Source organism: Pteropus medius, unplaced genomic scaffold, assembly GCF_902729225.1.
Source record: "Pteropus medius unplaced genomic scaffold, Ma_sr-lr_union100, whole genome shotgun sequence".
In the NCBI taxonomy this organism is placed as follows: Eukaryota; Metazoa; Chordata; class Mammalia; order Chiroptera; family Pteropodidae; genus Pteropus; species Pteropus medius.
This window is the reverse complement of record NW_024346062.1, coordinates 1,435,029-1,462,213: the sequence shown is the minus strand read 5'-3', so window position 1 is coordinate 1,462,213 and position 27,185 is coordinate 1,435,029. Positions and strand designations below refer to the sequence as shown.

Genomic DNA, 27,185 nt, shown 5'->3' with positions numbered 1-27,185 from the left:
GCAGGGATTGTGTATTGTACCTCTGTTGTCTTTTCCCACCGTGCTCACAACAGTTGTGGGTACCTAGCAGGTGCTTAATTAAGGCATTTAGCATAATTGTTTTCTTTTTTATTCTTACCTGACATGAGGTGTCAATCATTCTGCTTCTGTATTAATTCAGGCAAAAGTAAAAAACAACAACCAAAAAAATAAACAAGCAAACAAAAAACCCGAGAGCAGGCATTGGCTCATTCTCATTAAAATCATGAACATGCAATTCTGGTGCTGGGTAGGATGGAGTAAGCCACCTAAAGCCTATATTTCTCATGGATTCCAGCTACAAACCCTGGACAATACAGAAAACAACTACCTGGGGCACCTGGAAGGTAAACAAAAGCAGCCAGATGGCGAATGGGAATGAAGTCAAAGCTTTATCAATCCTTGTACCAGGGGTGAGTTTGTAAGGTTTGTTTTCTCTCCTCTGTCTCTCAGCTTTGACCCAAGAGCTGATGGAATTACAGAACTATGTAGCAGGCCTTGGTAGCAAAGTATCCAGGTGAAACCCCCTATTTCGAACCAGAGGTTTGAGAAAGGGGTCCTTTGCTGGAGAATATAGGGGACTTTGCATTTTATCTGTTACTTCTTCTCTCTTTTATCTCTCAACCCTGCCCCAAGGCCCGTCCCAACTGAAGATCTGTGTTGCTTTTGGGGTGGGGGTTTGGGCACCTAAAATGCCAAAAGAAGATTCTCTCTGACCAAAGGATCAGGGAAAAGGAGTCTCTTTTGTCCAAAGACTGTGGGAGAATCACAATTTGATCTCTGTCTTCATTTTTGCTGCTTTTCTCTCAAAGGCAGCCTCAGTTGTGTGGAAGTTAATGATAGAACAGGAGGCTAAAACCTGAGAGAAACCTGTCTTTATGTCCAGGAGAAGCAAGAAAAGGAACCCAAGGACTGGAAAGAGGGGTGAAAGCTGGAGAAGAGGATCCCCTGATTCTCTTTCAGTGTGAACTGACTTAAATCCCAGTCTCACCCCCAAGCTGTACCACACAGACACAACGAAACAAAGCAAAGCCTTCAAGAACTCAACTGTGATATAAACCACTGCCCAAGCCCCAAACTAACCCTTGAGTGGTATACCCACTGAACAAACCCAAACAGCATGGCAAAGGCTTTAAAAATTAAACTGGCATTAGCACCACTGTCCGCAGAAGGTAAGACAAAACTTGTAGTCTGAATGGGTTGATAATAACCATTCTCCAGGAGAAGAAGTTGAACACTCTTGAAATGAGTGGACAAATAGAAGTTCTCAGCAGAGAAATAGAAAGAAAAACAAAGGGACCAAGTTGAAATTTTAGAACTGAAAAATACAGTATTCGAAATTAAAAATTCACTCTATGGGCCCAATATCAGAGTGAAGCTGATAGAGGAAAAGGTCGTTGAACTTCAAAATAAGTCAGTAGACATTTCACAATCTAAAAAAGAGAGAGGGAAAAAAAACAAAAAAATTGAACTGAGTTGCAGGGAGGGACTTATAGAACAATATCAAAAGGTCTAACATTTACGTCCTTGGAGTCCCAGAAGGAGAGAAGAAATATTGGTGAAAAATATATATATATGTGTGTGTGTGAAGAATAATGTCTGAAAACTTCACAAATTTGATGAAAGATACGTGTGTAGATTCAAGAAGCCCAAGAAAATCCTATCAGGATGAATCTAAAGATAACTACACTCACATTGTAATCAAACTGCTGAAAACCAAAGATGAAGAAAAAAACATCTCGAAAGCAGCAATTCCAATCTTGGAGATTTATCCAAGAGAAATAAAAACATGTTATATAAAAAACTATACCCACATGTCGATAGCAGCTTTGTTGGTAATTGCTAAAAATTGGGAAAAACTCAAATGTCCTTCAACTAATGAATGGATAAATGAAATGTGGAACATCTCAACAGTGCACAACTACTCAGCAATATAATGAACCACTGGTCGATACCACATTAACATGCATGAATGTCAAATGTGTCATGCTGAGTGAAAGAAGCCAGACTCAAAAGGTTACACAATGACATTCAGGAAAAGACAAAATTTTAAAGATGGAAAAAACATCAGTGGTTGCCAGGGATTAAGGGTAGGATGGAGGATTTGACTACAAAAAGGAAGAAAAAGGGACTGACTCTGGGGTGATGGAGTTTTTCTGCTCTGGTTACATGAAACTTTTTGTCAGAAGTCATGAAATTGCATCCCAAGACAAGTGAATTTTACTGTATGTAAATTAGAAAATAAAAAATAAAAAAACACACACCATTTCATATGTAATACGATTAATACATCTTCATGTCTATATGAAATACAGAAAAGATTTATATAATCTCTTTTAACTATTTCGAAGTCATTTTCCACTCGATTCTGTATTTAAACTTGCAGGAAGCCAGAAATGGAATAAACAATGAAGCAGTCTTTTTGTGTACATACAAAAAACTTTCCAAAATGAATTTTGTGTCTCACATGCCAAGCAGATGTTTTGGAGGGTAAACTTACAACAAAAGGGCCCGATGAAAAATTGAAGTATAAAAGTAGAGATCTGTACAAAAGAGACACATTGATTCCAGAAAGGATCTACTGCTGTTAAAAGAAACTACGTCAATTTGATGGACTGGTGAAAACAAGAACAAAGAACCTGACATGTCCTGGAGGCTCTGGGTTTTGAGAATCAGGGTAGGATTTAGAATGCCCTGTCTAGAAGAATCACATCTGATGTACTGAGGTATATCCTTGCCTGTGTTCTAAATGTACGTGGAGTGGGCTAGCTTGGATTATTTCCCTGAAGCAGATGGTGTACATTCCTTTGACACCAAGAAGAGTTTCCCTGAATGTAGAATTCCTTCTTTAACCTACTTCTCATCCAAAGGACAAAAAATGCGGGATCGATGCTTAATTGCAGTGAGATCCCTCCAGCTGACCAGAGCTGCACTTCCCACTACTTATTCTGCTTTTGAAGTTCCGTCATCACTCTACTTCCTCTTACACCATTATGGATCTTATCAATTTTTATACACAAACGTATATCAAAAGTTGGTTTTAAGCAACCTTTGCCTATCCTCAAGTCACAAATATCCTCTTACATTTTCTATAAGTTTTATGGTTTTAGCTTTTACATTTAGATCTTTGATTTATTGTTCTTTTTCTCAGTTTTGTTTTGTTAAAATATAGTTCACATTACCATAAAATCCACTCTTCTAAAGTGTACAATTCAGTGGTTTTTAGTATATTCACAAAGTTGTACAATCATCACCATTATCTAATTTTCATCACTTTCCCTCAAAATCCTGTATCCATTAGCATTCTCCCCTACTACTCAGCCCCAAGCAACCACTAACCTACTTTCTCTGTAGATTTGCCTATCCTGGACATTTCATATAAATGGAATAATACAGTATGTGGCCTTTTGTGACTGGCCTCTTTCATTTACCATCATGTTTTTGAGGTTCATCCATGTTGTAGCATGTATCAAGACTTCATTCCTTTTTATTGTGAAACAGTATCTCTTGTTGTATATTGCTGAAAATATATCACATTTTCTTTAACCATTTACTAATTAATGGACAATTGTGTGTTTCCACTTCTGGAGGCTATTATGAATAATGCTGCAGTGAGCACAAGTTTTTGTGTAGACGTATGTTTATCTAGGGCATATACCTGGGAGTGGTATTTCTGGGTTATATAGTAACTCTACATTTAACTTTTTAAAGAACTGCCAGATTGTTTCCAAAGCAGCTACACCATGTCACATTCCCATCAGCAGTGTTTGAGGGTTCCAGTTTCTCCGTATCTTCTCCAATACTTGTCATCGTCTGTCTTTTTTATTATAGCCTTCCTGAGTATAAAGTGGTACCTCCTTGTGGTTCTGATTTGCATTCCCTTGATAACTAATGATATTGAATACTTTTTCATGTACTTATTGGCCATTTGTGTATCTTCTTCAGAAAAATATCTATTCAAATCCTTTGCCTATATTTTAATAGTTTTTTCTTTCTACTATTGTGTTGTAATGTGATCCATCATCAATTAATTTTTTATGTATGCTGTTAAGTAGGGGTTGCTCAAGGTTCTTTCCCTTCCCCTTTAGCTATGCAACTACTCTAGAATCATTTGTTGCAGACTTTTTTCTTCTTTGCTGAATATCAAATGATCATTTAAGGATTTTCTTGCGAGGCTCCCTATTCCAGCACCATGTTGTCTTCATTGCTATAGCTTTATAGTAGAGCTTTAGTTGGGTAATATAGTTCTTTCAACTTTGTTGTTCTATTAAGAAATTGCTTGCAATTCTAGGATAAACTTCACTTGATCATCATGATTGTAGTAGGCAGAGTAATGTTCCCTCTCTTCCCCCAAAGCTATTCATATCCTAAAGCCCTGACTTGTGAATATTTGTTATCTATTTTGCTACAATGATCCGTAATCTTTGATGTTGTTGTTGTAATTGTTCTGGGGCAGCATACATATGAGATAGTGACCTTGATAAATCAATGTTGTGTGTGTTCTGACTGCTCTACCAACTAGCTGTTCCCCCTTCTCTCTCCCTCTTCTTGGCCTCCCTATTCCCTGAGACACGACACTATTGAAATTAGGCCAGTTAATAACCCTAAAATGGCCTCTAAGTGTTCAAGGGAAAGAAAGAGTTGTACATCTCTCACTTTAAATGAAAAGCTAGAAATGATTAAGTTTAGTGAGGAAGGCATGTCGAAAGCTGAGACAGGCCTAAAGCTAGGCCTGTTGCACCAAACAATTAGCCGAATTGCGAATGCAAAGGAAAGATTCTTGAAGGAAATTAAAAGTGCTCTTCCACTGAATGCACGAATGATAAGAGCTAAACAGCCTTATTGCTGATATGGAGAAAGTTTTAGTGGTCTGGATAGAAGATTGAACCAGCCAGAACATTTGCTTAAGCCAAAGCCTAATCCAGAGCAAGGCCCTAACTCTCTTCAATTCTATGAAGATTGAAAGAGGTGAGGAAGCTGCAGAAGAAAAGTTTGCAGCTAGCAGAGATCGGTTCATGTTTGAGGAAAGAAGCCATCTCCTTAACATAAAAGCGCAAGACGAAGCAGCAAGTGCGGATGTGGAAGCTGCAGCGAGCTATCCAGAAGATTTGCCTAAGATAATGAATGGCTGCAGGAAATAGTTTTCAGTGTAGATGAAACAACCATCTATTGGAAGCAGATGCCATTTAGGACTTTTCATAAATAAGGAGGAGAACCCAATGCCTGGCTTCAGAGTTTCAAAGGACAGGCTGACCCTCTTGTTAGAAGCTAATGCAGCTGGTGACTTCAAGTTGAAGTCAGCACTCATATATCATTTTGAAAAACCTGCAGCCCTTAAGAATTATGCTGAATTTACTCTGCCTGTGCTCTGTAAATGGAACAACAAAGCCTGGATGACAGCATATTTGTTTACTGAATATTTTAAGCTCACTGTTGAGACCTACTGCTCAGAAAAAAAAGATTCCTTTCAAAATATTACTGTTCATTAACAATACATACACCTGGTCACCCAAGAGCTCTGATGGAGATGTACAATGAGATGAATGTTGTTTTCATGCCCGTTAACACAACATCCCTTATGCAGCCCATGGATCAAGGAGTAATTTCAGTTTTTAAGTCATTATTTAAGAAATACATTTTACAAAGCCATCGCTGCCATAGATGTTGATTCCTCCGATGGATCTGGGCAAAGAGAATTGAAAACCTCTGGAAAGGATTCACCATTGTAGGTGCCATTAAGAACATTTGTGATTCATGGGAAGAGATCAAAATATCAACATTAACAGGAGTTTGGAAGAAGCTGATTTCAACCCTCATGGATGACTGAGAGGTTCAAGACTTCAGTGGAGGAAATAACTGCAGATGTGGTAGAAAAACAAGAGAACTAGAAGTGGAGCCTGGAGAAGTGACTGAATTGCTGCAATCTCATGATAAAACTTTAACAAATGCGGAATTGCTTCTTATGGGTGAGCAAAGAAAGTGATTTCTTGAAATGGAATCTACTCCTGGCAAAGATGCTGTGAAGACTGCCGAAATGAATACAGAGGATTTAGAGTATTATAAAAACGTAGTTGATAAAGCAGTGGCAGGGTTTGAGAGGACTGACTCCAGTTTGGAAGTTCTACTGTGGGTAAAGTGCTATGAAACCGCATCATGTGGTACTGAGAAATCATTCATGAAAGGAACAGTCAGTTGATGCAGTGAACTTCATTATTGTCTATTTTAAGAAATTGCCACAGCTACCCCAGCCTTCAGCAACCACCACCCTGATCAGTCAGCAGCCATCAACATCACTGCAGGACCCTCCACCAGCAAAAGGATTACTACTTCATGATGGTTATTAGCATTTTCTTTTTTAGCAACAAAGTATTTTAAATTAAAATATATACATTGATTTTTTAGACAATGTTATTGCACACTTAACAGACTACAATGTAGTGTAAACATAACTTTTATGTGTACTGAGGATCTAAAAAATTCTAGTGACTTGATTTATTTGCAATATTTGCTTTATTGCGGTGGTTTAGAACTGAACATGCAATGAGATATGCCTGTAGCTGCTATTATATAAAAGAGTAAAGTCTGTGCATGTATCCACAAGTGGATCACATATTACCACATGAACAATAAAAACAAAACAATCACAACAATAAAAACAGATTCACCTTATGTTTCACCTGCAAAAAAAGTAGCACAGTTATATCCATCAAACATAGGGCATCCAACCATAATACTCTCACAGATGCATAGCAATCACAGACTTTAGTCCACAAACTTAGATGTGCAAGAAGTGTAACTTGCTTCTTTTTCTTGATGCTTTCCCTGTTTGTAACTGAACTTGGTTCTGCTGGGGTCCCAGTTCTTCTGGGTGAAAGAAACCTGGTTTCAGCCAATTCAGATTATCATCCCAAAGCATCGGAGCTAAGGGAAGCACATAAGTAGGTAGTTACCATTCCTACTCATTCTGCACAAATGTTCCTGTTTCTGTCTGACCTCTTGATGTCATCCATCTAGGTCTTGCTGCAACTTTGCCTGCAGAGATTTAAACCACCTCTTGCCACATCTGACCTCTTCTCAACGGTAAACAAAAACCATTCATCTGTGGGACGGCAACCTCTTCCACACTGTGGTATGATGGCCTCTGAGCCTGCAACCATCGCCGTCTCTTGCTGCCATACCACGCTGGGCACAGGGAAATGCAGGGAGCCTTGCTATCCTCTCCCTTTGTCCCCAGGCTCCACTGGGGGATAAAGCAGTTTATTTCCACTCTTGGGTCCCCATATCTATCATTCTCTCTAGCCTGGAATGCAGTCCTGAGGACAGGGCCTAGGTGCCTTAGGGCCATGCCCTCTCCCTCTGCTTCCAGCCCTCTCTCTCCCCTTAACTGGCTCTGAATGTTTGTTTAAGCCAAACCTATTAGCTCATTGGTCTGCTGACTGTCCCTTCCCTGAGGCCATACAGCCATCGCCCTATTTTTTGGGTGGTGAGAAAGTAACATACAGCAATTACTAGGAATGAGGGAAGCCCTGACTTACTATTTGAAAACATTATTACATGATGGTTATTAGCATTTTCTATAATTAGTAGAGTTATAAGGCATATGAGGCACCCCGTTTGACCTGTAATCATTTTCTCCCTTATATCCTGTATAGAATTAACTTTATGTCAGGATAGTTTTTGTGTGCTTGTATTTGTAACCTCTGCTAGAAGATGACAGGCGAAGGTGGTCACATTATATTGATGTAGATAGGATCAGTGTCATGAATATGGAATATAAACATTTTCCTAGGTCTAAGTTATCCTTAACTATACCATGAGCTTCTTAACTGTCTTGATAATGTAGGGTCATCATTTAAATTTTTTAGTTGTATTATGCTTCATACAGTGGTGTCTTTAATATACATCAATGTGGATTCTTAACATTGGAAAAAAAGATAAATACATTTTTAGTTTGTGGTCTACTTTTTAAATTCATATTCTTCTTCCTTTACTCTTAGGATGATCTCTATAGAGACCATATCCAGCAGTCTGCCTTCCTAATATGCAGATTCCAGCTATGAAACTAGGAAGCCAGCCACCATACATATCATTAGACCTTGTCTGTGACTAAATGGGCCCTGCATTAGCATCTAATTGCAGGGAGTTAGTGATGCATGTTGTGCTTACTGATGCCTATTGTGCTTACTCGGGGCATTTGTTTGGATTTGTTTGGTTGTTTGGTCTTGTTTTTTTTTTCTTGTTTCCTGGCCGTTCAGGAGATACAGATTTTCCCAGATACTGGATCTTTCTCTCAACATCCCTTTGTTTCCTGCTAAAATGCCTGTTTACCTTCTAGCCTTTCATTAGGTGCACAGACCCAAGTTGCTTCTCACATGTTCACCTGTCCTTCAGTTGACACTCTCTTTTCCTGTTGGGATGCCTAGTGTCACATGGTTTCTTCTCACTCTCACGGTACAAACCTTGATCAGAAGGGGGACTGCTGCCCCATGTGGTCAGGAGGACCCAGAGCTCAAGGACTCTTCTAGCAGAGATTACAAATACTTGACTTTGGAGTGAATGTCATCTGCAGAGCCAAAGTGAATCTTTTTCTTATATCTTTATTAAGCATGCATTCAGTGTTTACAATTCTTTTAACAAACTTCTTAATATTTAGTTGCATTGAGTTCTTTTTGTTTCTGCCATTAAATGTTTCCCTCTTCTGTTGTTCTTCAAAGAGAGTTGTGCTGATCAGTGTTTTCATGATTTTTTTTTTTTTTTGGTCTCTCCCACCATAATTAGACACACATACACCAGTGAGACCCTTTAGCATTTAGCAAACTTTGAGAAGGGCCCTGAGGAAACAAAACTGCCTATCCACTCATTTTGGTTTATTGATTTTTCCGAGTAACCCTAAAAGGTTATCTTGCCACCCTTAAAGTAGGAATTCAATAAAATGTTTCTGCTTCAAAGGTAAGTTTGGAACATTTAACTTATATATTTGGACATGAAGACAAAGTACTTGATGCTTACCCAAATAGAATATGTGAGCATTCTCTAATTGAATTCTCTGAAAAATCATTGACCTCAATTCCCGTCTTTCTCACCACGCAAGTAGTTAGTACATTTGTTATTTCGAATCTACAATTCTACTTTCTTCTATCTCTTGATGGTATTTTCCCCTCTTTATTGCTATCCTTGAACCTGCCAGACTCTAAAGCACTTCTCTGATACTTTTTTGATCTATTACTTCTTGATTGTCATTCCTGACAGATAAACAGCTGTCTGGTAAAAAATTAACTGGCCACCTTAAAGATGTTTCGGGTCTGGAAGGGGAGCCAAATATTTTGTGAGTAAATTATGAAACTCTCTCAAGGTGCCAAATAATTTTAGTTTACCATGAAATTCATAACTTCATTAGTTAAAAAAAAAAAAAGCATTCTTTTAAGACCAAACTTCAGGGAAAACAAGGAGAGTTTTAGTTGTAAAAAATGAAAAGATAAACAGGTGGTACTTTTGCTGGCTCTAAATACTCCAAACACAGGGCTTCTGTGCTACTTGTTAGGGGATCTAGAATGTGCAGATCATATCTAGCATTTACCCATGCTTCCTAAGTGAGAGTGACACAACATTTTGTGCTTATAACTTTCAAGAGTGGGTATGCTTTAAATTGTAAAAAGAAGTTCAGTTGTTTGCCTACCAATATGTAATAAATCAAGACACTTTTCTAGTTCCTAGTTCCATTTTAACTTTTGGAGACCAAATGTTTTCTATCTCTCAAGACTTTTGAGTCTTTTCATCCTTAATAAATGTAAAAGAGAGATAAAATCCCACTGGTATTTCATCATTGTAAGGAATGACTTTAGTCTCATTAAAATGAGGGAACCTTTTACTATAACTTTGTGTAATCTTTTTCTTTTTAATCCCCATTCATTCCTGATTTTGCCCTTTCCTTGCATTGATCTTCCTTTTTCTTCAGCTCTTTTGGTGGCTATGTCAGTTATTTTGGGCCTGACTGCCAATTCCATTCCACCAGCATCTTTCTAATGCCAGTGCAGCAAGAATGCTCCCTGTGCTAGTGCCTTTAATCGAGGTGTAAAGTCTGATTAGGGTCTAACTGGGAGTAGGGGTCAGAACATTTACCTACTCTGAATGTTGCACATCATTTAAAACCCCTTCAAATATTCATATGAGTTTCTGAATAAAAGTTCCTAACTTTTAATTTGAATCGCAGGCTATGGCTATTGCACCTCTTTCTTTGATAACTGATCTACTCATGGAAACAGAAAGGAGTCACTCTGGCTCTGCCTCAGTAATAACAACAAAGCCCCTCACAATTCGCTTTTTGGCTCTCAAATTACCTACAGAGAAGAGAATGCAACCTACAAGGGCTCTATGCGTAGAATACTTTCTTCTTATGAAATGTAGCATTTTAGAGTGTGTCTGTAATACCTACATCTAGTATATGTTTGATAAATACTCAGATATGAGTGTGTTCTGCCCCACATACTTTGTTGCTACTGCTGGTAGTAATTTTCATTAATAAATAGCTAATATTTGTTGAGCACTACTTCTGTACCAGACACTATATTAGGGTGGATATTGTCGTTATCCCAGTTTTTCAAATGAAGAAACTTAGGTTCATAGATGACTTTCCCAAAACCACAGCATTTAACTCCTATCCCTTGAATACATTTCAGTGAAATTTGAAATATAGTAGTAGGGATGATAGAGAAAAATGACGACAGTCATGAAATAGCAAGACATTTTGTTTATATGTAGTCATCATTCAGCTCAGATTTTCCTTAAGTTTTGGAAGCAATGTTCTTGAGGGCATAGTTAATTTAGTCTTTAATTGAGAAGAAACCTTCCCTTACTATATTAATTTTTTAGGGCTGCCATTACAAAGTACCATGCACTGGGTGGCTTAAAAAAAACAAATTGATCATCTCAGTTCTGGAGGTGTGGACAGGGCCATGCTCTCTCCACAACCGCTAGGCGAGACTCTTTCCACCTCTTCCCAGCCTCTGGTGGTTGTCAGCACTTCTTGGTGTTCCGTGGTTTATAGCTGCCGCCCTTCAATCTCTGACTGTTGTCGCATGGCGTTCTCCCTGTGTGTCTCTGTCTTCGCACAGTTGTCTTCTTATAAGGGCATGAGTCATATTGGGTCAGGGCCCACCCTACTCCAGTATGCCCTCATCTTAACTAATTACATCTGCAATGACCCTATTTCCAAATTAGGTCACATTCTGAGGTTCTTTAGGCTTCACATACTTTTTTTTTTTTTTTTTTTTTTGATAGAGGCACAATTCAATTCATATACTTACTAAGTCTTCGTCCCTCTTTCCAAAATTTTCTTCTGGGGAAATCCAACTCAGCGTCTAAGGCCCACTTAAATGTTACCTCTTACCTGGAGCCTTTCTTGAACTTCCCTCCCTGCTGCTCTCTCTTTCATGCTCCTAAATAAATTATATCTCTTATGTGGCTCAAAACAAAACAAAACAAAAACCTTGATGCAGAACACCCCACTATCTAATGTATAATTAGAGCTGCCCCCTTCCTGTGACTGGGCTCCTGACTCTGATGGTGGTTGGCTCTGTTGTGTCATTCTGGGTTCAGCTCCTCAGAGAGGCCCTGTTATCACCTACCAGGAATGGAGAGATCTCTTTATTCTACTCACTTCATGAAAAAGAAGACCTTGTCTGTCTTGATTGCTACCATTTCCCCTAAACTAGAGTGGTCCCTGGTACACGGTGGTCATTCTAGAAAGATCCGTCAAAGGGGCAAGTGAGAATTCTCTTCCAGGCCAGGACCAGTGCTTCCTCAAATGCTCTCAAACAACCCCTTTGACTTCAGTGCAGATGACCAGATGCCAGATTGGACAAACAATTTTGACATTTGCTTATATCCTCACAGGGTTCCCAGAGCTCCCCTTGCCAATATCCCATAAAAGAAGGAGTGTCTATGTACAGAACAGCTTGCTAAAAATCAAGGTCATAGAGTGGCAGGATGAAGGCTCAGAAAAACCTGTGCAGTAATCACAGTTCATTTTTAGTGTCTTCAATCTCTGTTTTTGGAGGCCTTTTCTCCATGATTATTTATTCTCCCACCACTCTCAGATCTTGAGCTCTCTCTTTGGCATTTTGTGCCAGGTCCTGGGAATGCAAAGATAAATGAGACATTGTTCTTGCTCTTGAGAGGTAGAGTTAGAGGGGAAGACAAACCCACGAACAACTGATTAATATACAGAGATAAGTACAATAAATGTATATAAGATACTGAGATAAGCATGATAGAAAGATGTCTATAAAATGCAGCGGAAGTACAGAGGAGAAATAAAGACTATCTGGAGGAGTCAGTTCAAAGTCCATAGAAGATGTGACATTTAACCTGGGTCTTAAAAATTTAAGTCAGGCCAGAAAGAAGGGGAAGAGTATTTTAGGCAAAGAAACCAACATGTGCAAGGGCGAAGTTGGCATGAATCTGTTCTGACAACAGGGGGAAGTTAGTTCCATGTGACTGAAGCACAGAGTACTTTTTACGGGGAAAGCAGGAGTTGATGCTCTAAAAGTAGGTTGGTCCAGATGTGAAGGATTCTATTTGTGGGGCAGAAGTTTGAACTTTTTCTTTGTTGGAAAACCATTGGAGGTATTTAAACTCGGATGTGTCCTGATGGGTTAGGGGCTTCACAAAGGTGCCTGTGACAGCAACGTGAAATAGTCTGTAAGTTATCTCAGGAGACCAGGTGAGAGGAGTGTCAGACCCAAGGCAGTAGGGCTGGACTGGAAACCCATTGGAGAGATGCACTTTCTGGAAATGAATGCACATTCAATCAGGAATGGTCAAATATGGAGCAAGAGGGAGAGAGAAGAACATCAGGTTTTAAACTGAGTATCCGGGTAGATATTTTCTCTGAAATCTTTTAGTAGAAGATTAAATTTACCTAATCCTTTAGATGACTACCAAGACACATGTTAACTCTCCAATTTACATTTTAATAATTTTTAAAAAATTAGTCTAAAGAAGCAGCAACCATCAGCAAGCAGTTCAATTTTTTGGACAAAGAGACTTCTTGGTATTTGAAATCATGTTGTCTCCTCATCTGTCACACTCACTGTGGTGGCCCTGTTCTGAGGGGAGCCCAGGTCCCAGTGCAAGGCTGCGGGAGCCTTCCCTGCTTTTCCTTTCATTACTCCCAGGTCAGCGTGAGAAGGGTGTCTTGGGAAGCACGGGTCAATAGATCCAGAGGGCAGTGAGATAGAGGTGTACGCTGGTGGTGCAGGGCAGCCTGCCGCAGCCAACCTACTACATTACGTTGTCTGGGGAGTGGTCCTAAAAACTAATGTTGCTGTCACTGGTCCCTCTTAATTTTTATCAGCTGGGTATGGATGAGGCTTCATTGTCATTTACTTAATGCTTTTACTCAGATATTTGGCTAACTGATGTTTTTCCATGACTTTTTTGAGTTATTTTTGCTCAGTAATGAATAATAAATTGAGATTTACCATCTGTATATGACAGCATTTGTTTTATTTTGACATTTCTTTTCTGGACAGCAAAGGTTTTATAATTAGCTTTTCCCTCTGCCAAAAACATTGCTGGAAAATGATTTCCCTGAAAAAAAAAAATGTTTCATAGCTCCCTTTACTAGTTGGCGTCATCTTATTTCGATTTGGAAATTTTTTCGTAAGTCAGTCAGGAAATGAAACAAGAAAAATTTCTCTTGAAAATTAATTCTTAACAAGAACGAAAATTAACTTTTGCCCCAAGAAAATTAGGAGGGAAATGAAAAGAAATATGTTTGAAATGGTGGTGGTTCCACCATTTTTAAAAATTTTTTATTGAGGTAAAATTAGTATATAATAATATATGTTGATGTATACATATATAGTATAAAATTGGTATATAACATTATATTTCATTATAGTTCAACATCTGTATGTACTACAAAATAATCAGCACCAAAAACTAGTTACTGTCTTTCACCATACAATTGACCCCTTTTAATTTGTTAGAGTTAAATGAGCAATATAGGAAACCCCCTTTCTACCTCACTTCAAATGAACTTGTTTGATTCTTGCTGTTACTTTGATCAATTTTATGTCCAGCTCTTTGAAATACTGGGGAGACTGTGCTAGAACTGATGGATGGTACCCTATTTCTCAAAGGCCTAAGTCCATAGTGGATTCTGCCCCTTTGCTTATATGCGGCAACCATCAGCCTGGTGCTGCCTGTGAAGATACAACCCCCGCTTCAAACACATCCCCCTCCCAGCCCCCACATGCTGAATTGCCCTCTTCATGCAGCCAAGTCTAAAGCTGGCTCTGTGACTGGGGAACCCAAGAGAACAAGCTGCAGGTATGTCAATTATCAGTGATTTCTCTCTGGAGTACTCTTGAAAAATGGAAGGAGGAGGTAACATTGATAACAGATGACAGAATGGCTTATCATTGCGAATGGCAAAAGCATCACAGTGAGCTAATGGCAAAAGCAGTCACACTGACTGCACCAGCGCCCTCCCCTAATGATATGTGGAAACACCTTCCAGTTCCTACAGTAGTAAGAGTGGCCAAATTCTCTTTATAGCCCAGAGTATTTTCCTTTCTAAGTCATACCCAAAGGGCTGCTCCTAGAATCAGATCCCAGACCCAGCCACGCTAGCCCCATCATCTCCACTCTAATTTCCACCACCATCATTATTCAACATTTTTGGATTGAGTACTAACAAAAATGTGGAACTGAAAGAGACATTATATAATATTGCAGAAGTGTATCTATTTAAAATGGAGACAACAGGCATATTCTGAAAGCATTAAGCCAGTATCATTTATAACAATCCAGACAACAGAATGAAATAATAGTGCTGTCTCAGCCATTCTTGTTCTCACGGGTAGAGTGTAAACATTTCTTTCCAGTGTATTTTTGTATTACATGATTAGCATCTTCTTTTAAATTTCGACATGTTGGCTATGGGTAACTGATACTCTGTGAAGTACAAGGAGTGTGAAGGAATCCCCTCTGTTTAAAGATGATGCCCCTTGTTTTGAATATACAGACCTGCTCATGTGAAATAGATGTGTATTTAATACACTGGTTTGGGTGACTGGGCCTTAGATTTTTGTCAAGAAATGATGTGGGGTTTAAGGAGAGGTTCTCGTAAGTCTGTGACAGTAAGTGAGGATTGTCACCCACCCACCCATGTCAATACCTAATTGTGTTAAAGGATTGTTACCTTTATCTAGTCTAGTTCAAGATTTTTCTCCCCTTCACAGAGTAGAACAGAGAACCTGGGTGTGTTGAGAGCTTAATGAAAAGCCTCTGTGGCAGTAGAGCCTTAAATTTCTTATCCTCCAGCAACAAAGGTGGTTCTCCTATAAAGGGAATTATCATCACTTTGAAACAGCTCTCCTTCTGCTGTATTATAGGAAGAGTGTACACTGTTTGCTGAGATTGACTATGCTTATGATTTTCATAGGGAAGTGAAGCTTTATGTGACCTATAGATATAAAACCCAATATATCAAGGACATCAGGAGCATGGCACTCTGGGAGCAGAAGGCACCTGGGGAGTTATACGGACCTTGTTTGAATCCTCCCCTTGCCACTTATCGATTTGGCTTTTTCACACCTCATTTTTCTTAAGCAACAAAATGGTTATAATACTAGACTCTTTGGGTTAAATATTAGCTATTTCATTATGCTAAATATTAGCATTTATTGAGTGGTCAGGTTGTAACAGGTGCCCAGCCAAGCAATTATTATAAATGGTGTCATTTAATTCTCACCATAATATATGAGGTAGTAGTTATCTCCACGTTAAAGATAAAGAAACTGAGGCAGCCTATTGCTCCACGTCTCAGAGCTAATAAGTGGCGTCAGGCTTTTATTCCAGGTCTGTCAGACTCCAGATTCTGTGAGAAGGAAAGTGAAATTAAAGTGGTGCCTCTTGCATAGTAGGTGCTTACCACATGTTAGTTCTCTTTCCTTCCATGTGTATCTTGTGGCTTTGACAGATCTTGGTTTCTGTGTTAGATTTTTAGATGTAACATTCTATAGAGCAGGTTTGTCATACTGCCCTCATGTGGTTCATTTGGAAAACAATGGTTTCTAAAAAATGTGTAAGCGAACTATAATATACATGCAAATAAGCATTATTTAAAATGTATATCTAGTCTCCTAAGTGTATGGATACTTTTGGAGATATATAATTCTACAACCTCACTATACAAGAAATACTACTTTTTACTTTCTATGATCCAGCTGAATTCCTACATCTGAGCCCTAACCAGCTGGTAAGATACTTAGTTTCAGTCACTCTTGTAACTTCTCCTCTGGCTTCACCAGTGTCCTCCATTCCTTCAGTTTTCTTGGGGAAAAACAAAAACAAAAACAAAAACAAAAATCCCTTCTCTTCCCTGGCATAGCACACGATGAAGCTTTGTCTTGCCATCCTGTTAAGAAGGGAGTAATTTTTCTTGCAATTATTCTTTTCCACCCGACTGCTCTGTTTACAGAGACTTTTAACCCACTGGAGAAACCTTCAACTTTCACACTTAAGAAAGAATTCACATCACCAGAGAGTAGAATGTTGGTTTAGTTACCAGTTTAAATGTTAGAAAATTTTTCCATGAGTAAAATAAAATGGTCTACTGTCCCACCTATCAGGAACTTTAAGTCACTAAGTGAAACTTACTCAAAGGTTTTCGTGTACCAGGAGGGTACATTCGGCCTACCTGGATTCATTCTCCTATGTTACGCCAAGCTGCACACATGCATTTGAAACCTAGTGCGTTGATTAGCACAGGGCTCCATCCCAAGCAGTTACCCTCAGGAGACTTCCTTGTTTTTCAGTGGACCTGTCCACTGAGGATTTAATGATCTCATGTCAGATTTATGCCACACTGTGCTCTGGTTATGTTTTTGTGATGGAGGGTAGTTTCGAGTGAGAGAAGGGTAGTTGGTCCAGGAGAGGGTAAGGATCTTTTTTTAGTTTTTAAGTACCATTTTGTAACAACATACGTAGAAGCCTTCTGTTCTAAAATTTATCTAAGAGTTAACGATGTCTTCATGCCAACACCTAATTGTGTTTCAGATAATGGAGGGCAGACTTTGGCGGGGGGCAATAACTGGCCCCTTCGAGGAAGAAAATGGAGCCTGTGGGAAGGAGGCATTCGAGGGGTGGGCTTTGTGACAAGCCCCTTGCTGAAACAGAAGGGGGTGAAGAACCGGGAGCTCATCCACATTTCTGACTGGCTGCCCACTCTCGTGAACCTGGCTGGAGGAAGCACGAATGGTACCAAGCCTCTGGATGGTTTCGACGTGTGGAAAACCATCAGGTACTGCTCATCTTTCTCTTTTTCCTCCCAGAACAGTAATCCTAGAACAGTTTGACTCAATTGAGTTGAGAATGATAGCTTCTCTGTGTGGAAATGATAGCTTACAAATAAGTGATTTTTAAAAAATAGAAATGCCTTTAGAAATATTATAATTATATATATATTTCAAATATCTAGATTTGAGATCATGGGCCTGTGTTTTACATGAAGGGGAAGACTGTCTTCAGCAGCTCACCCTCTACAGGAGGTCTTTAAGCAGAGATGTTTCTCTAAGAAGTAGGGTAGTGTATTGTTTTCTTCCTGCAGGGAGTCAGCGGATCTGCCCCATTGCCTGCTGGGAGAATGGAGGACCATGCAGTGGAGCAAGAGCTGGAATGTGAGCCAGGGAGTAGCTGTGCCCAATAAGTATCTAGTGAGCACCTACTATGTGCCAAGCACTGTTCTAGATGTGGAAGAATTAGGGATGAATAAGACAGGCAAGATCCTGGTTCTCATGGAGCTTATACTCTAGTTAGGGGTGGGGAAGAATATATAAGTAAACACATGAATAAGCAAAATAACTTCTGGTAGCGATAAGCACTATGAAGGCAATAAAACAGTGTGTGGTGATAGAGCTGGTAGATGCAAAGGACATGCAGTCTGGGGAGCAGAACCCAGACTCAGGTTTGAAAATAGTGGGAACCTTTTCCTCTTTAGCCACCGCAGTATCGAACAATGACCCCAAAGTGGGGAGGAACACACCTTAGAGGGTGCAGGAAGAAAACTTTAAAACTTGTGTTTATATTTAATTTTATGTCATCTTTTTTAAAGTATATGTTTTTTATAAGGTATATAATATATTAGTAGATTAGTACATATGTCCAATTTATAAATGAATGTACATATATTGGAGATATTGCTTTTACTGATGGAATGACAATTGTCTAGTCCAATCGTTTTCAACCACTGTTTGGTGTTACAGCAAGGGGTAATGGCTGACCGACTGGTCTCTTAGTGGCCAAGGGAGACGACCTCCTCAGGTTTTCCCTTCTTCATTCCGCTCCAGATGCCTCACCTCAAAGATAGGAGTTTCTGTTCTTAGGAAATACACAATGATGTATTTAGGTGTAAAGGTATATGCAACATACCTTCAAATGGCTCAGAAAAAAGTTATGTGTGTATGTGCATATATTCATATTTACATTTGTATATATACATTTTTAATACAAACACACCATAAGTGTGTGTGCACAGAAATAATACAAATGGAGTCAAATATTAACAATAAAATAATCTCAGTAAAGGGCTTCAGTGTTCTTTTACTATTTTTTCTTTTCGCAACTTTCCATAAATTAGAAATTATTTCCAATTAAAATGTTTTTGAAAATAGGAAAGTCTGGCAGCACAGGGCCTACATGACCACAAAGCCAACAACTGACAAGAATCAATCAGTTACCATCTTCCTTAGATGAAGCATTCACCCTTCAAATCACCAGGCCCTATTGCTCTCAACTCCCAGTGCAAGCTCACGTCACTCATTTATGCAAATTCTACCATATGTATGTACCTTGATATACTTAAATGTTCCTTTAACTTAGATTGATTTTTATTTTTTAAATCAATAACACTGTAATGAACAATTTCTTCATAAAATCTGTCTACATTTTGGATTTTTCCCTTAGATATAAATGATTTTGAAATTAAGCTATGAAGCTAGAAAAGGACCGTTTTATTTTATTTTTTTAATTTTCTCTTGCTTTTTTGTTCAGAAAGCTTTATCTCAGCCTGAAATGTTGTTTATCTGGATTTCTTCTAAGTGTCATAGTTTGATTTTCTTCCATGTAATTCTTGAATTGTTTGTTGCGAGATGATTGTGTTATGCAAGGTGGATATCTAAATCAGAGGAGTAGGCTTCTTTTTCAGGTCTTTGAATTTAGACTTCTTTGAGACTGAAAGATGTGAATTTAAAGGAAAAAAAAGTACCTGAACATATGCAAAAAAATTTAGGTAGAATTTATTTTTATGATATTAGACCTTGATTACACTTTCTTTTCTATGTGATCGTGTATGTAACGTACTGTTGAGTCAGCTCTGACTCCTGGTGACCCTATGAGTAATGTCCAAAATGTCCTGTCCTCAACAGCCTATGGCTTCTTTTATGGAGTCAATCCATTCCCTATTTAATCTTCCTCTTTTCCTGCTGCCTCCTATTTACCCCAGCATTATTGTCTTTTCCAGAGACCTCTGCCTTCTCTTGATGTGCCCAAAGTAGGACAGCTTCGGTTTTGCCATCTTTGCCTCCAGCAACATCTCAGGCTTAATTTGCTCTAGGACCCACTTGTTCGTCTTTCTGGAGGTCCAGGGTATCTGTAGAGCTCTCTTTCAACACCATGTTTCAAACGAATCAATTTTTTTTCCTGTCAGCTTTCTTCACTGTCCAGCTTTCACATCCGTATGTAGTAACTGGGACTACAACAGTGTCGATTTCTTAGCTTTGGTCTCTAATGACACATCTCTGCTCTTGATGCTCTTTCCTAATCCTTCCATTGCTGCCCTTGTGAGTCTCAGCCTTCTCTTGATTTCACATAGAAAAATATGAAAAAAAAAAACAAACAGTCTTTACAAACCTATGCCTCTCACTCATTTTTAATCTAAAAAGTAATACCTACTTTATGATAAAAAGGAAATAAAACAAAAATTTCCAAGCAATGCAAAACTTGAACTTCAGTTCAGCTAATCACCAGCTTTCAATGTGAAAGCTCTTGAAATTTGACTTAAAGAAGTAGGAAAAAGTTTTAAGTGGATTTGATATGACAACATATGTATCGTGCAATCAGTTTTTATTTGTGTTTTGTTGTGTTTTGGTGGCAAATGTGTTGTAAACCCTAGCTTGGAAAGGCATACAAGCAAAAGGAATCAAAGCTCTGTAGTACCATTTGCCAAACGAAGGTAGGCTTGAGCTGAGAAACAGTTAAATTCATTTTAAATCATTTCCTCCGCCCCCAGTTCAGTGAGGTTATTACCTTTGGCAAAGTCCAAGTGATTGATGTTCATCCATATCACCGAATGATGGGTTATAAGTCCATTTTTCAATCTAAGATTATCTTGATCAGAAGTAACCTTTAAGAGTTTGGCACATGTTTGCTTCTGCCTGCAGAAAAATTGCAAACGGTTTGGTCCCCTTAACTCCAGATTGCAGAAGGTCTTTTCTCAGTGTTAGAAGAACGCTGAGCTCCTAGTGACCGATCTCTTACAGAACAGGGCCTCTCTCTTAAGCCGCATACATAATGTTGACTGCAGGGCTTTAACCAAAAGATATGGCCAAAAATATTGTCCAAATATGCTAAACCATGAAAGAGTAGATGTTCCCTTTCTATTTTTTAAAAAATAAAAATTCTGCCCAAAGTTTAATCAAGTACTTAAGACTTTCTTGTGGGAATCTAGCAAATCTTCAGTAAGCGAAGAACCGCTCTCATTTTGAACCCATTTCTTGTTAAAAGATCCTGAAAAATGATTCATCCCTCTGGCCCTGATGAAGTTGATGCTTCTCACAGGATTAGGCAATCTTCATTCAGAATCAGTGGCAGAACATTTGGTGCCCATGCCCGCTGACATAGAAAGCGATCAGTCAGATTGACATCTGGAGCTTTTTTCCAAAGCAGTAAAAACAAATGGATAGCCAAATGCCAGAGACACTTGATCTGTACCCAGAGTTCCATAACTGTTTTCAGTCAGATATTTACTTGGAAATTCCATTTTCAGGGTGATGGTAGTTTTTGAAAATTTCAAGAGGGCCTCATGAAATAGGAATACCAGTGATGGATGAAAAAGAATTGGCCGTGCTGAGGGCATCAGAGGTTTCACTAGTTGCATAGTTATCAATCTTCCTAGACCTGCTTCAGAATTTTAAAATGCTAGAAGAAATAACAATTCTGGAGTGATGACATTATTTTCAACAGAAACTCCTTCAGCTCCTTAAGTTTTTCCTGTTTCAAGCCAAAGACCATGTTTGTAATTTCTAGGAGACATAACTCCTCCAAGCTCTTTCCAATTCTGTATGTTTTTTCTGCTTTTCATCTCAATAAGCAGCGTAAAGGTTATTTGAAGAAATTTCAAGGGATTCAGACTTTATAATGTTTTTTAAACTTATTTTATCTTTAAACTTAATATAAACAAAAGCAGAGCCCCTGATCATAATGATGGAATGTTTTTTTTTTTCTTTCTCATCAATGGGGAACTCTTCTATATGTTACAATATGAAATATTATCTGATGATGTAAAATATCTTAAAAACAATATGACATTATAAAAACTTTCCCCCCATGGATTAAGTTCCAAGAAGAAAGTTGAAGGAAAAGTACTCACTATTCACCCCACTTTCATAGAATCATGAAGCCCAATGAAGCATAATAGTCAATGAGTCAAAAGTTAAGAACCTCTGAACTAAAAGGATACTTTATTCCAAATATTACCAAAATGATGCAGACTGATTATTGAATAATTATTACTGAATAATAATTTTGTTATTATCGAATAATATTTCCTATTTAGTGAAAATTTTGTGGTATCACTTTAATTATGTTTTCAGTTCTTACTAGTACTGTGATCTGCCTTGGTGCCATTGTTTTAGTCTACTGACTTAGCCATTCTCATGCTAGCTAGCACCTCTCCGATGGTTGGTAATCATTGTCTTTTTAGAGTATATTTAAATACCTGGTAGAAGTAGCTATCCACCTCTCTCCATTATATTTCCTTTACAAAATTTAGCTTCACATACAGCTGATCAGTGCTCAGCTGAGTATTCTAAGGGGACCCTTTGCAAATCTCTTTCTGTGTAGCCTTCTCCTCTCTGGTACTTTGTTACTCTGTTGTATGAACTTTAACTGCCCTGGTCTCACTGGACTCTCAGCTCTGTCTTCAACTCAGGGAGTCCACTGGGCTATGCCTCAGTTCCTCAGTTCTCCTTTCTGTACCAGGGCTTAGCAACTGTATCAAGCTAGGGCAATGATAAGACTCAAGATAGAGAGAGAGAGAGAGAGAGAGAGAGAGAGAGAGAGAGAGAGGAAGAAAGGTATAGATCTATGTTTTATTACCTTTAATATTACCAACACTTTTTATTACATATCTTTCCTATTCTTCAGTTCCTAATTTTAATCTTTTAATTGGGTGGTTACTACTTTAAAGTAATTTTCAGTAGAGGTATGTAAATCGTAAGGGTTTTTTTTAATCTTTGTATGTGAAAAAATATCTATTACCTTAAAACATAAATGATAATTTGACAAAGAATTCTTGTCAAATCTTTTCTCCTCAACGTTCTATAGACATTGCTGTATTGTCTTCTGGTAAATACTATTACAGCAAAGTATACCAGTTTTACCCAAAAATAAAAAGGATAATTTTTTTCTTTATGTATTTCTTTCTTTTTATTTTATCTATATTAGAAGACAGATGTTAGCTGAACCTATTGTGTAGTAATTTTACAATATATAAATCAAATCATCATGCTGTATGCCTTAAACTTGTACAGTGATATATGTCAGTTATTTCTGAGTAAAACCAGAAAAAAATTTAAAGCCGTAAAAAAAGAAAGCCGAGATTGCAATCTTGGCATCTGACAAGGTAGAGTTCATGTCAAAATTATTGGAGAGTATAATGGTAGGAATGGTACAAATGGTGATTTATTTTTTGACCCATGTATTTAGAATGATATTGTTTAATTTCCAAATATTACAGGTTTTCTCTGCTTATATTGATTTCTAATTTAATTCTGTTTTGGCCAGAGAGCATACTTTTTATTTTTTCAGTCCTTTTAAATTTGACACTTGGCCCCACATACAGTCTTTCTTGGTATCTATGCTATGTGGACTTGAAAAGAATGTGTACTCTGTAGCTGTTAGGTATAGTGTTAGATTTCTTTTTGTGATCCAGTCAGAAAATATTTTATTTTAGGAGACGAGTTTCTATATATTGCTATGACTGGTATTTTTATTTTTAGCTTTGTCTTATTGTTTTATGTTATATTTACTTTTATCTTTTGTTTGTTAGTTCTTTTATATTTAGAATGATTTATATTCTAGTGTTCACTATTATACTAATATCTACATAATTTTCTTAGTTTATTTTTTTAATTTAGGTTCTACTATGTGGTTTGTCAGCTTTAAATGGCATCTTTGACTACCATTTAACCTATAAGAAAATCAACTAGCTTATTCCACTTTACTCTTTCTTGCTTTTCTCTTCCAGTTTTATTTTTAGTTGTATTATTTCTACTTTGTCAGAGCATATAATATATTATAATACTGTTCTTCTATCCTTATCCACAGTTTTGTTTTTGTCTTAGATCTATAAAATATTACATGCTAACCTCTTGTCCATTTCTAAAGTGTTCTAAATTATCTCTTAGTTGGAGGAATTCATTCTTTATTAGGTTTCTCAGGATTCTTGGAATTCTTTTATGTCTATTAAAACATTTTCTACAACCTTGAGAATTGAAAAACAGTTTAACTGATATAAAGTCCTTGTGTCATACTGTCTTTCCTTGAATTTCTTGAAAATGTCACCCCACTCTACTTGTTTTGTATGTTGCTGTTAATAAGTTTAATGTCAACCTGATTTTATTTCCTTTGCAAGTGAATTGGTCTTTTTGCCTGATGGCCCAGATTTTTATTATCACTATTATTATTATTTAAAGCCTAAGACTTTTACCAGATATATCTCAAAGGTAGTCGACTATGCGGGGTCACTATTCCCAGATACACAGTAAGATCTTTCAATCTGTACATTCAGGTCTTTTATTCAGAGATTTTTTAATTGTAGTTTTAAATATTATGTTCCATTGTTTTGTGTTTCTTCTTCAGGGACTCTAATTACAGATAATATTGAATCTTATTTATATATCTTTTGTTTCTATCAGTTTCTCTCTGATCCTTTTTACTTTATTTTGTTATTTTGATTATTATATCTCTTTTCATTTTTATTCACATGCTTTCATATACTTTCAGTAATATATAATATCCCTTCGTTTCTGAAAGTTTGTCTTTGAGTCGCTTCCCTTAGTTTGGTGTCAGAGCTTTTAAATTTTTGATTCACCATATTTTTTTTTATATTAGCAGTAACTGGTTCAATTATATTTAATTCATTGCAAAATAATATGTAACAGTTTTCTTCTGCTTTGTGGCTTTTTCCACCCCCCATAGCAAGGGAACATTTTCATTTGTCAAAAGTTTTGAATTCTCATTTGCAATTTTTTTAAACTCATATGACAGCTTTGTTTAGATCCTTGTGTTTTCTGTTGTTGTTGTTTATATTCATGTATGTTAGCTTTTCCTAGACCCACAATAGCAGGTGGTCTTTATGGGTAGAATTTGGAAGTTTAATTTTTAGTTCAAGAGCACCTTCTTCTATGACTGCGATGAAGTAGTTTCTTTAACAAGTGCTATTCCTTTCTGGTCTGTCTTCTTATGATTCTATGTTGATCAGGACCCTGATCTGTTGCCTCTTCCTCCTTTCCCTTTACCATCAACCTTCCAAAAGACACTCTGACTACTCCTGTCGGAATTGGTGCCTGCCCGATTTTGCCATGCTGATCCTGCACACTTTCCAAGCCACTTCCTTTTGACTTCCCAGTAGCCAGCCCTCTGACCCTCCAGCATTTTGTTATTCAGCTTTCTGGGGTTTATTTTACCAAACATGATCCCCTCCTGTCTTTTGCATAATCTCAGCCTGACTCTGTCCTGAATGAGCACTAGCACCCGTCCTTCAGGTCTCAAGTGGTTATTTTCTCACATCCATCCAGGGTTTAAATATGTTCTGTCCCCTGCTTATGTCGTAGGCTCGGGTATTGGGTGGATTTACTTTCTTTCCTTTTTAATATGTTTTTCAAAAGAATGTTTGAAGAGGTTCAAATTTAGATGGCCACCAGTATTCCATGGGAATTTCAAACTCACATGTTCTTAGGCTCTTGCTCCAGTTTAAGAAAAACAGCACTGGAAACTGTAGATGAAACATTATAAATATGGTTTATGAAATAAAGATGATAGGGAACTCTAACTAGTGGCTCTGCATTCGGAGACTGCCAAGTGAATACATACATATGTTAAAGCAAAATATTTAAGGAATGATGTGTTATTTTTTGATTCCCTACTTTACCTTTTTTGACAGAAGAGCTTCTACCCTATGTCCGTAGTATGTAGCGTTCTGCAGGTTGTTTCAGATAGTTTCGTAGTTAGGTGCTACATTCTAAAAAACTACATATCATGCTAGTCTCTTCTGTTTCCTTCCATAATGTCTGGTGTTTGCTGCTTGGGTGGACATAGGGAGAGATGCTGCTGGGGGTGAGGAAGGAAAGGCATGATGGGCTAGCTCTGAAGACAGTTAATGAGAGATCATTGCCCATTTTTTGTTTCGTGCGGCCTCTGAGTCCTCTAGCTAAAGGTAGATACAGTGAGACATCTTTTCCTATTTTCTTTGAGATCAGGTTTTGATGCTTATAGTAGAATCCAAGAATGTGTTGTTAATCTATTCAGCATTGGCATTAGTGAGAATCCCCTTGGGACTTTGGCATCTGGTCTTCTCTTTAGTTTCCAACACTGTTGCCAATTTTCATCTCTTTGTAATTCTTTATGGGTTTTATAATGGAAATTAGAAGAAAAGCATATTAGGCCCTGCTGGTCCACCCAGATACTAACCCAGCAGTCTTAGCAGTTATTTTACAGTAATGAGTAGGAAAAGATCATATGAAGGGTATGATTCCATTATTTTTTATATTCCTGATTTCTTAAGTAGCCTAATTTAAATTTTTACTGATTCCTTAATAAAAATGTACATGAAAAATTATCTCCTCATGTATAACTATATAAAATGAATTTAAGTTACATATTTCCTCATCAAATTTCATCAACATTTTGTCATTTCTATTCCTAAACTCCTTATTTGTGGTAAATGTTTTCATGTTAAAATCGTTTTTCAAGGGGCATGGGATTTATGCAAACCCCATATCACCCACACCCAAGTAACAAAGAAAATAAGTACTCTAAGGGATTAATTTCACTAATATAACAGTTAAAAATGTGAACTCTGTGGTTAGATCTGGTTCAAATCCCGTCTCTTTCATTTATTATTTGTGTGATCTTGGGAAAGTTGCTTAACATCTCTAAGCATCAATTTCCTCGTATGTAAAAATGCACTATTAGTGGTACCTGCCTCATAGGCACTTATGTGAGGATTTAGTGAAAGAATATGTGTAAAACACTTAGCACAGTGTCCAGAACATAATAACAGCTCTGTAGCTTGAAGTGAAGATGAAAATGACGATGAAGATGCTTACAAAGAGTTAACAGGATGCATGTTACTCTGTGGGTATTTCTTGAATTTTTTAATTAGTGACTTTTTTGTTAAAATTTTATCTCAGAAAATATTACCATGACTATTTCTATTTCTAAAAATTTGATACTGCCTTCCAGGGTGTGTCTTATGACAGATGGTCAGCAGCTAGTGGTAAAAGAAGTATGGAATGTAATAGCATTTCATTTATTTATGGGAAATGTTTTACTGCCCCACCCTTCAACTAGTTGGAAAATTAAAGTCAAAAACTGGAAACTCTATTTATAAATGGACAGTGCTGTGATCTCAGTGTCTGAAACTATAGACTTTTAGAAAATATTCATAGCATATTGGAAACTAGTCACTGATCAGTTTCTCCTTTCCCTATTTTTTTAAAAAAACTAATGCAGAAAATAGGAAATTTGAGGTAAATTAAAATTTAATACTTAAGTATCATCAGAGAAATTAACTGTGTACTATTTCATATCAGTCATTAAGAAGATGGAGAAAAATGATTAACTCTTATTAATAGAGGTATTTGAAGTGAATAGAGCTA

The 27,185-nt window shown here is 37.5% G+C and overlaps 1 protein-coding gene across 1 annotated transcript in view; it reads left to right on the top strand.

Annotated features, from left to right (window-relative positions):
• ARSB (arylsulfatase B) overlaps positions 1–27,185 on the top strand; it is a 141,879-nt gene that overhangs the window by 61,032 nt on the left and 53,662 nt on the right. Inside the window, exon 5 of the mRNA XM_039874895.1 lies at positions 17,086–17,329. Within this exon, the coding sequence (XP_039730829.1) occupies positions 17,086–17,329 (244 nt within the window). The remainder of the gene's footprint in view (positions 1–17,085; positions 17,330–27,185) is intronic.